Consider the following 12314-nt stretch of genomic DNA (forward strand, 5'->3'; position numbering starts at 1 on the left):
TTAATTAACGACCATGTCAAAATGAATTGATTGTATCAGAAATTTCTTATATTATATCGATCAACTTTTATCAAAAATAGAAAAAAAACACTATTACATCAGTTTGATCTACATTTTAAATTTAAAACTGGAGAATATATATATAGAGACAAACAGACAATATTATTATTTCACACAAAATTTCTATTAAAAGTCCTTCGCCGTGTTATTTTGAATAAATCAGTTTAACCAAATCATTATATTTGTCCTTAAAACCGGACCTTCTTATTTCTATGGTTCATTATAAAATTCTTTTAACAATTAAGCTTGATAAATACCTTTCACCCTTTGCTCGTCTTTAAACACTGCGATTAAACGTCCCTTAGAAATTTGGTCTAGTTCACAATTAGATAAAATGCTTTACAAGATTTCTTTAAGACCAACTCGACGAATTTCACTCTTTGAGCGTTCAAGGGACTTGAACGCTTATTATGAAAAATACCTGTCGCATATACCAGAAAAGATAATATTTAAAGATGCGTGCACATTTGTTTTGTAATATCATTTTTATCATTTTTATGAGTAATAGCTAATACTTGGCCTTATATAAACCAAATGAAGTAATTCAAGTATATTTTTTAAAGAAAAAAAACGTTCGATTTTTAGTTCTGAAATGGCATTTAATTGACTTTTTGGACTTAACTAAAATTAAAAACTTAATGATAATGACTTACAAGTGATAGAATGAGACCGGAAGTGGAAGGTATTTAAATATAGTGGAACATTTCCAGGTTTATATACAATAGAATAGAGAAAATAAGAATCCCTAAAGAAAGCCCAACACGGCAAAATTGAAAATGTTGCAGGCTCGGTTTGATTGAGCCTGTTCATGGACGGTACTGTCAAGTGCAAACTACCGTCCACGCCCCCTAGCACCGGTTTAAGCAGAATCAACATTTAACATGAACTGGAACAATTTTGAATTTTTAAACATCCGCAGATGTGTTCATATAGCGGTTATCATACAACATATATATATATATATTCATATACAACACTTGTAACATACAACAAAATTTTACTCGTTTTTATCATTTTTTAAAGTTTTAAAACATTTAACATAGGTCGCTTAACACGGTCACGTTTGTAAGATATGAAAAATTATAGTAAACATTTTCTTTATGGAAAGTTTAAAAAAAATCTTATCTATAAGACTCTGTATATTTACACATGTATTGAACAATAGAGCGACTAAAACTCGCGTCATAAAGTCTCCTGGTTACCATTGAAAGACTGGGGTTAATATTAGAGTGTACACTGCTACCTCCTATATAGTCCTTCCAATACCACGTGACTGTTTGTTCAATTGAAAGAACGGTTATTGACAAATTGAAATATACGTGTGTCGTTTGTCGTGGGCATGTTAAATCTGTATATACCTGTATTAAACACTGACATATTCAAGTCGGCGTGAAAGATCACTTAATATTTAACATGCTACGATAAATAAATACGGTTGATGATGGAGTTATAATTAAAGTTAAAGAGGAATATGTGAGTTAAATAAACTTAAACTTGCCGTGGATTTTATCTATTGTGGTGGGTATTCATTTTATTTTGTAAAAAGTAGATTAAAAATAGGTCGATTTATTGATTTCTGCACTGAATAGTTTAACTTAACTTGATCCGACATGAAACTTAATACGACCAAATACAGAGCCGTGTGTTTAATTATATAACTCATGATTGAAACTTGATGTTAAAGCAGTTTAATGGATTTGTTTTAAAATTCAAACAGATAAAGTATACGTGTGTTGGAATTTCTTATATTGTACGGGTATGTTTCTATGTGATATATTGCCCGGTGTATAAAACTATTTATACCATAAAACTTTAAACTATATCGCACTCGGGCAGTAATAATGTTATTCCAATGTTTATGATCGTAAAATACTCTAGACAACTATATTTATAGAGTGACCATATTTTTATTACTTTCATAGTAAATACCGTAGATGTGGTTTATAATCTATAAAATTAATGATACATTTATTGTTTCATGTCTACTGTCAAATTAACCCATTTTATTAAATGTTATAAACACGAAGTAAATAAAATGACGGTAAAATATCGAATCTATATTTAAAACGTACGTTAATGAATGTGTTTTATTGTTAAATAATTGACTTAATTAAATTGATTAATTCTGGAATAAAAGTGCAAAAAAATACCGCGTACTTATTTAGAATTGCAATATCTACATGCTAACAAATTCAACTGAATATTTTTTTTAAGATTCAATATTTGTTTATTTAAGGTGATAACGCGGCCCTCTCGAAGGGAAATACTTGTTATGATTACACGAAGATCCTTTAGTAAACTTGAAATATCAGCTATATCAATGAACGCGGACAGCTACCATTTGAAATATGTATCATAACATTTCCTCTAAGGAAATCAAAACATCTATTTATGTTGTAATATATAGTATACGCTTGCACTGTACAAATATGAAGTCGTAAATGAAATTGTTAGTGTTATCTTTTCATGTAAATTACTATAATATGTAAATACTTAACTTGTATAACCATATAACGGTTTTGTTGCATACTCATATGCTGCATATGTAAACAAATCCCCGCCATTTGAACACATCTGCAGATGCTTTTTGTATTCTAAGTTTCACAAATGTTGAGTTCTGCCTAAACCTGCGCTGGGGGAGGGACGGTAGCATGCGCTTACCGCTGTCGGTCATGGACAGGTTAAACAAAATTGAACCGGTAACTTTTTCAGCTTTGAGCGTTCTTTAAGGTTTTCGTTTTACTTAATTAATGAAATACCCTAATTCCCCTACTACAACGTTATTGTTATATATTAAAACCATTTCATATCATCATTTATTGAATGTAAATACAAATTTGATATAAACGCTAAAAAAGAAAGAAAACATTATCATTGTTTTGTACCATAGTCTTTTTTGTTTGTACTTTATTTTGTAGTTCTGTACCATGTTTGTGCAACATAAAACTATACGAAAATATACGCAAAATAGTACTGGTGAAACTCATTATTAAAGCCTTCAACTTGCGGACTCGAACTTTAAATGCGTCCATGTTTAAAGATCATGTAACACATTTTTTTCATGGTTTTATTTCATAAATATGATGCTCAAATTATGATATGTCAATATTGTACGTTCCAAAAGCATTATTTATAAAGATATTACCGAATTTAAACTTTCATTTAAATAAATGGAGGTAATTAGAAATTTATTTTCTATAAATTCTAAGTCAAATTTTCCAATAAGAAATGAATGCATATAATTTATTGATTAGATATTATGTGCACAAATATTGCAGCACATATTTTACATATTCTTCGATGTTTGAAAATTGTTTTATCTGCATAATTATATACATATATAATTTTATGCAAGTGTGGTATACACACAGTAACAATATCAATCAACAAAGCTTACAGGATCTTTAATGAACGAAATAATGTGTTACAGCTATTCTTATTGTCACATAGCATATGAAACTACAGTGATCAAATCTGTGAAAAAACGCATGCTTTTGAAACGTTTGTTATTTACAAAATCTACTTTAAGGAGCTCCACTGAGGTCAAAAAGCCTAAAAACATAAAATTTGAAATTGTTCATAGAGCAAGTAAAATATGAAAATATCTGCAAAGGGTAATAATAAAAGACATACTTAAAATTAAATTTCAAATTGAAAAAAAGATAGTTTGTGCAATTCTTAGCCCGATTTAAGTGAAAAGCGTCGCAACGCTTTTTTTCTTTTGTCATTTTGCAAAGTAAAAATGATTGTTCTGAAGAAATTATCTGAAAATTTCCATACAAGTAATTGCTTTAGACCTACATCAAACAGTACACATATCTCGGGACAATATTTCCAGTCCCGTCATGTCAAAATACCTTAATGGAGTCCTCTTAAGGCAACTTCTATATTTACAAATGACCATGCATATATATGGTTTTCAAGATATGCTAAGACATTGCAATCAAGCATCTAAATATATTGTTTTACTTATGAATAAACGTTTCATACTGACATTTAATTCTCAACACACGTATTAAGGCGATTTGCATCACATTGTAGGTATCATGACGGTCGGTCCAGCTTGCCGGCTTTCAATAATTTTCAACCGGCTTCTTCATTATATATTCAATGCCACTGGTATAACATTGTTTCCCCTCGTGGCTGAGGGGTTATCGGCATCAGAATTGCAGCCATCGTTTATCCCTGCGTGATCGTAAGAGGCGATTAAATTCGAATTATTGGAGTCTATGCATCTCTTAGCTCCAACGGGTAAGGTGGTTTTGACCCCTGGTGTCCCTTTGTAACACCCGAGGATAGCCAAAATCATCTTTCCTGTTTCGGCGCAATATGACCTCAAGTGTGTTGGTGTGCCGTAAAACCAACCAAAACAACAACGACGACAAAAGAAAAACACCAAAAAAACACACACATGGCATTGTACAATGTACATTATATATTTTCTACACCAATTAATATTTTCTTAACGGTCATTTATGTTAAATAATAATTATTCCATACAAAAATAATGAAATAAAATTGCTTAATTTTATTTTAAACATACTGTGTGTTATTTATACATATTTTGTCGGCATTGACCTAAGAACTTTTAGAAACCTTTTGGATGACGCTCATTAACAGACATTTATAAAAAATTTGAAAACTAAAAACAATAATAAATTGATCATTTACATAACTAAGATGAATTGTCATGGAAATAAATTCATGAGAAGAACAATGACACAACGTGAATTTCATTTATTTTTGATCCATACGAAGCGCATGGACATGAACAACTATGAAAGAAATAATGATATATATAGTTACGTAATAGACTGTGGATCAATTTTAAAGTGAATTTGTGGGAGAGCAAAATCTTGTGTTAATAATAAATAATTATTTATGGCATTATTCATTTTTTATTGCTAAACTTACAGTGTGAAGTATTAAAAAAATTGACAAGCATAATCAAACAATTGAAAGCATGTTATCTGGTTATATAAGAGAATTTCTCACAAACAATGAAATATAGCCAATTATAGCTTATAAAAGGACCTGTATAATATAAAATATCCACTGCGCTCGAAAAGTATCAGAACTTTGTAAAGATGAAAAGATAGTTCATAAATAAAAATGAAAAAAAAATCAAACAGCAAGTTACAAATGTTCATTTAACTATTACCATAAAAATTTATAAATGGTATTAATAATATCACACATTGAAACACGATAAATTCAATGTATAAATGAAAATATACGTATAACTGAAATTTACATCTCCCCTTGACATAAAGTTAGTCACATTTCCAACAAACTACTCATAATTTTATTTCCATAAATAGTAGCTAATCGGTGTTTTAAAATATACATATGGCATTGAACAATTTGATAATTATTTAATAGAATTATTCCGAGTGTTGTAATCACATTATTTTAGAGAGCGCATAGCTGATTACTTTGTTTAAGAATAACTTAGTTGCGTACCGTTTCTCTGGTGAATAAGAAAGAAATTCACTAACTGTCTCGAGGAATGTTTTTATCATTATATTCACCGTTATTAGATCTACTTTAACCCTTAACCAGACAAGTGTGTGTAATGAACATACTCTACTTTGAATCCGTTTCTAATGGGGGGAGGGGGTTTCAACACATAAAAATACAACAAACAAGCTACCTCCAGAGAGGAGCCTGGTTTAGACTGCACGATAATTGCACGCACCCTAGCACCGTCTTAAGAAAGATTAAACATTTAGACATGGAAATGGTGGAATTTTAACTTTAAAAATATCCGCTGATAAAAGATCTTAGCCCTAGGCCCTACGACATATGGTTTTACAACCTATCTCACAAGAATAATAAGTGAAACGTTCACAAAAATGTTAAATTGTTGATAATCCAGAACACGCATTATACGCAAAGTTTTTTTTATAAACGGTGAAATTATACTTAAAAAAAAGAACAATACATAAAACAAAGGACACTTTTGAAAGAAAAACGTTAACTTTTATTGTTCTTAATAATCTATGTTTTGGTCGGGACTTATTTGCTCTCTTTCTTGGCCGAAATCCGTCTATTTGAACAAACAATTCGGTCGGAGTGCTATATTTGTAAGTGAACGCATTTCTTAATGACTTATTGAAACATGATTCTAATAAAGGTCGCAAGAAAGAGGTAATATATTGTAATAAATATATATCTATTACACTCTACAGACACGGGTAATTAATCTTTTTGATAAAGGTTTAAAATTAAACCTTGACACTAAAATTGAGATGGTGTATTTGTTTTATACTTGCACTTAATCCACGTGTAAAACCCGGAATATAAAACCGGTAATCCGAGAATATGGTCTCAATTTTAATTATATCTATTTATATCTATTTCGTTTATTAAAATTGAACCGTAATCGACATTGTGATTGGGACAAACTTCTAAACATAGCATATTCTCAGTAACGCTGGTGACTATCAACAACAAAAAAATATAATGAATACGTGGAAATACATGTATTTTTAAAAACGTCTCTCTGTCCCTCTTAAGGTGTTTTACTGTCATTATTATCATGTATGTAAAATAGCTTCTTAACTGCTCAGATATGAGTGTTATTTTTTTCCTGTGTCTAAAAAGTTTTGTTTGAAAGTCTTAAGTTTAGGTTTGAACTAACTTTTCTTTGAAAAGTTAGTACATGTTGCAAAGGTTTGTTACATCTTTTGAAATGTACGACGTAGTGCGACATACTTACTGTAATTATACCCATCTAAACGACAATAACATAAAAATGTCATGATATATGTGGTTTTTACGATATGATTACAAAACCGTCTATATAATATTATTACCAAACATTTTGTACGATATCATTATATAACTATTTGTATTATATACTTACATTAAAATTTTGTACGATATGGTTACAAAACCGTTAATATAATATTATAACTAAAACCTTATGTACAATATTATAATAAAACTTTTTGTATTATATGATAACTTTTGTACAATATGATTACAAAAACTTTGAACAATTTGGTTACAGATCCTTTCATATAATCATATAAGAAACGATATTATTGCAAACTTTTTTATATTATACTCGTATGATTACTTTTGTACGATATTATTACAAAACCTTTTGAATGATACGACTTCAAAACCTTTTTTTACGATAAAATGTTAATTTCTGTATTGGTTTTTATCAAAAAAGTGGCACTATTTTCACTATAATGTTACACATAGATTCTACGATTTTGTGTTAGTATCTATTCCCTGGATAACTTCAATAGATGTGATTTACTTTAAGATGAATTCAATTTGTAAAATATATGATTGTCTTGGATATGTTTCTGATAAAGAATTAATCAAGCCCCCCCTTACTGCGATTTTGTAATCAATTAATAATATTATAGCATATTGTCGAGATATGCTTATTGATTTCATATTTGATATGGCTTTGAATGTTTTAACATTTAATGCTTAATAAGTATTATTTTATTGTTTTATGATTACATATATACTTATGATATGTAAAGAGTGTAAAACTTAAAAATTGAATTTTCTTTTACTTTTCCAGACATCCTATTTAGCTCAACTGTCACTAACATAAACGTGGTTTCGTAAAATCAGCTTCACGGAATTAATGTGTACATCGAAATGTGAATTATGCGGTGGATAAAAAATCGAACTGATACTCATGCCGCGAAAAAGTCCTCTGTTTTGCCCACTTAGTATGAAGAACAATTCACAAAGTGCAAGAAACCATCATGGGGTGTCACATTCTTGGAGATTTACACTTTTTGTGCTCGGATTATTATTATGTTTTTTCGCTCCGGACTATGTGGAAGCGGTGTTTACACCGCCTGCCGGTTGCACCAGCTCAACATGGATTTACCAAAACAACAAAGTGCAGAACATCTCCTGTAGGGGTCAGAACCTACTATCAGTGCCAACAGACGCCAAAGAAGGCAGCGATGTTATTAGGCTGTAAGTATTACAGGTCAAATGTTCAAAGCATCCAAACAAGTAAAGAAACTGATACCGAACTGCATGGATCCTGATCAGATTGCGCGGATGCGCAGGCTGGTCTAGATCTATGCTGGTCGCAAAACCCATTATGTTGGTTTTGTCGTAAATCGGCTCAAATCTGTTCGTAGTCATATTTAAAAAAGACAACTATTTTGCAAAGACACTAGTATAACCGTTATGTCACTGCAATTTAAATGGTGTGAAATAACAATATTCTGCGCTCATAACGTGATAAACAACTTGTGTACACATAACAAGAGTTTTTGTTGATAAAGTTCTTATGTTTGATTTCATGACTCATGTTCTTCAATTTAAGTTATTTTTCACTACATTTACCAAGGATCTATGTTACCTTTTCCCTTCATTCTTTCTGTCAACACTCACTCATTTTTTAAATTATTCACAAGGCTCTTCTTTTGAGAAAGACGTTACATATTAATTTGGCCAACTTTTATCCTACGAAGACCTTATTCATTGTGTGATTTTTTTTTGCGATTGAGTCATTTGGTTGATATGTTCTGATTTGTTGCTGTAGCGGACCGACCCTCTTAATGACATGTAGGGATAACAATTTAATATAAATTAATTACAACTTATTACCTGTTTCTGAAATCACTGTCTTTCACTAAAGGCCGTTTGTTTATTTTGCAACAGTCTCATACTTTGTGCACATTTATATTATTTCACTACTTTTCGATCATCTTTATTTATTCGTCACATAGTGATCGATTTTTCTCAGTGCACTGTTTATCTTTCAAGTTGAACAAAATGCCTTTTATTCTTAAGAAAAGCTAACACATTGTTTACTTTATACATGTATTACATGTATAAGGAAAGAAAATTCTATGTAATAATCAGTGGAAAGCAACGTTGTTAATTTTTAATCAAGTTCAACCGACGCATTATACTACAAACAAAAGTAGCAGGAAATGGCTTTTTAACAAAATGGTTTTGTTATTTCGGAAAATAATTATAGCGTTTCATAAAACTGAATTTATGGACTACACACTAATAAAAATATTATCAAAACTTGTTTTTACCCTATGTTTATTTATATTCTATTTATTCATATGACAACTATTTTATAAAAAAAAAAATAAACAATGACTTGTTTTGAATTTCATAAAAAAATCATTGTGAAATATTGTTTTTCAGTCAGTCATTATACAAAATAAGATAAGAGGCCGAAAAATTTCAGACCCGGATTAGTAAATGAGTGCATGGTGTATATAGACATTCTTGTGTATTAAAGCATTTTATGGACCGTTGGTACAAAACTAGCCCAAAGATCTTTTAGCCTACTATACCAATAATAAGGTTTATAAATATATCTCCAAACATTTGACATGCTGGTCGATAAATTGCATTTTAACAGTATATTATATGCAACGTTTAAACACAATACAAATTTTACAGGGCCATAGTGTAGACATTGCATTTTGGGGGTAAACATCCAAAACATGCTTTAGGATTGCCAAAATATTTGGCGAATAATCAATTTGATACCTATTTTTGTTATTTTCTTAAATTATCAAAAAGAGATCCTACATAAGAAGGATTATACCTCGTTTAATTGAAACTTAGGACATTCTAGTAAACCCAGTTCATAAGGAACTTGTGTGATCTTCCAAATCCGCTTAACTAATAATACCAAAAAAGATTAGAAAGTGCTTAACGATGGAACAGAGACCAAATTGAAGTTAAATCCCCCTTTACAAAAACACGATAATGCCTAATCATTTACTTAAATGTAGCTGTTTATTTAACACTGTATGTTTCTCCATTTGAATACATCAAAATTCTTCCGACATCTAAAAGTACTCAAAAAGAACTTTATAAAACATTTCTCTGGCAACCAAGATTTCTTATCTCAAAAACGGTCGTTGGATACAAATTTTGTATGGTCATGATCAAACTCAATCTCTATAATGTATTTCTAGAATATCAAAATTATTTCTATTGCACAATTCGAATTTTGAAGAAAATATCATCCATTTTTGTTCATAGTAACTTTTTAAGTTCAATGTATTCTTCCTTGAATTCGAAGTTGAAATGTTAAAAAGAAATGTTCTGTGTATTGAAGAAAGAGAAATAAAGTCGAAGTAAAACTTCCGCGGTATTTGAGCTCTTCCTGAACAAGAAATGGAAATGAAAATAGAAACCTGGCTTCTATATTCTATCTTAACGTTGTTCACCATCTTATTTTTACAATACAAACAAATTACCTTTTATCGCTGAACAAGTGGCTTTCCTCTTTTTAACAATTGACAAACATTCACATTCAAAATATATGTCAACTATTTATGGGTTCGCAAACAATCAAACAGAAATAAAAATACAGACTCAGTTTCATCGAGTCTGTTAATGGTGCAGTATTTCTTACGCACCATAGCACCGGCTTAAGCTCAACTTAATCTTCAACAAGTATTGAAAATAATGATCCCGGCGGAAGAAACAAGGAAAAGGAAATATTTTAAAACTGCTACCCACAAAAAATATAAATAACAACATCGAAATGACAATTAATTAATAATGTTTTGATCTTTTTAAAATGTGTAATTCAAATTCAATTACAAACAGATGGGAAAATAGTCCAAATTCTGTTTAAACATTGGGCAATAAAAGTTTCCTATAGTGCCACATAAATATCCCATAAAATATACTCGGGTCAAGTATGTCTAACTAGGCCGGTAACTCAGTAGGAAATCTGTCGTCGGGAATGATAGATAATCGAACAGGTAATCGTTAAAAGGAATCAGAATGTACGGAAGATTCACATCAATCGGAAGAAATAAATATGTTGCTTTTTTTTTGTAGCGTCGTCTTTTGTGCGCTCCATTACTTTGTTAATACGCGTTCATTTTTTTTACAGCGTTCTTTCATAAACGATAGCCATAACTTTTAGATCACTTGTCAAAGGCAAAAACTGAAATTGTCCTCGATAATATTTTATGTATAAAAAAGTATTCAGTATCAATATTTGACAAGGATTGTTTTGTTGTCCCATCTTTTGGTCCACTTTTGCAACAACGTACGGTAATTACATTCAGGGGGCAAATCAATACGTTTAGTGTTAACGTTCGAATGGAACAATTTCAAATCATACTCCAAAGCTTTCTGAAAACGATATCGGGACAAAAAAAAATAAACAAGAAAGGTTGAATCAAATCAATAAAGATATCATTTGCGTTTAATAAATAATTAAACATATTGTACATAACTAAGTGAACAGTTTAATGCTATTCGTCAAACCAATAAACAACTATTTGAACAGTTGGACTAAGGCCTGATTTCTCTTGGTGAAAAAACGAGATAACGCTCTATGTGAACGTTTATAGCCATAATGTAACATGTTACATGTCATATATGAAACAGATAGCACAGTTTTGTTTTTTTCCTCAATATATTTAAATCGAACGTAGTCCGCTATTTAACGAAAAGGTATAAAAAAATGAAAGAAATAAGAATAGTTGAATAACTGAGTTAATGGTAACGATAAAGCATGACATTCCGTTTATAATGCAACACAATTAACTATAGAAAGCTTATTGACATATCTGAAATTAAATAAAGTTAATGTAATGGACGATTGACCTAAAACTGTTGAGATAGGGATGTATCCTTGACTAAGATATATAGTTTATGTACCATGAAGCCTTGTGCTTTGTTGATAATAAATCAAACCATATAATTTTCTAATTATTATATTTGAATTGAAATTACTCAGTGTCCTTCAATTGTATGATTTGCAAAATTATGCAAAATTATATTTGTCATAATTCAAGAAGGCAATTTGAGTGGCATAGTTGATATTGGTAAATGATTTATTCTATTTAACAACATATATATAACATACGTGCATGTAAATGAAAACAAATCTATTTACTGTACACATGCAATGTATAATAGAATATCGGCACATTCTGACATTGAGAATCAACGAACTTGTTCTTCATAACTGAAATAAACAGGTGCTCTCTTAATAGACCATTTGCAGTACGACAGTTCCCAATGTCATTAATATGCGGTAATTACGTGGGTTAGTCAGTTCAAGTTTTTCACGCGGCTTCCCCCTTAATCGAATAATTTTTTTTGGAAATTGTCACTCTGAAAGCTATCGCAGATCGGTCATTATTTGCAGGTCGACTGTTTCCTTCTTTGTGAAGAACAGCGGTCTGTAGACAATTTATGTGTCAAATATATCAATAACATCTAAAACTTTGACGAATATAGCACAATTCAAACTTACGTAC

General features: G+C 30.4%; 1 protein-coding gene across 5 annotated transcripts in view; it reads left to right on the forward strand.

Moving 5' to 3' along the window:
* Positions 1-1358: 1358 nt before the first annotated feature.
* Positions 1359-12314, forward strand: part of LOC132751936 (polycystin-1-like) — an 81294-nt gene continuing 70338 nt past the window's right edge. For 4 of the 5 annotated variants that reach the window (XM_060742157.1, XM_060742155.1, XM_060742158.1 and 1 more), the window contains exons 1-2: positions 1359-1578; positions 7610-8019. In XM_060742157.1, the coding sequence (XP_060598140.1) occupies positions 7730-8019 (290 nt within the window). In that variant the 5' untranslated portion in view covers positions 1359-1578; positions 7610-7729. Of the gene's footprint in view, positions 1579-1681; positions 1817-7609; positions 8020-12314 lie in introns of those variants that run through there. The other variant, XM_060742156.1, reaches the window with a different exon arrangement.

This window comes from Ruditapes philippinarum, unplaced genomic scaffold (genome assembly GCF_026571515.1).
Source record: "Ruditapes philippinarum isolate M1 unplaced genomic scaffold, ASM2657151v2 ctg533_1_1_1_1, whole genome shotgun sequence".
In the NCBI taxonomy this organism is placed as follows: domain Eukaryota; kingdom Metazoa; phylum Mollusca; class Bivalvia; order Venerida; family Veneridae; genus Ruditapes; species Ruditapes philippinarum.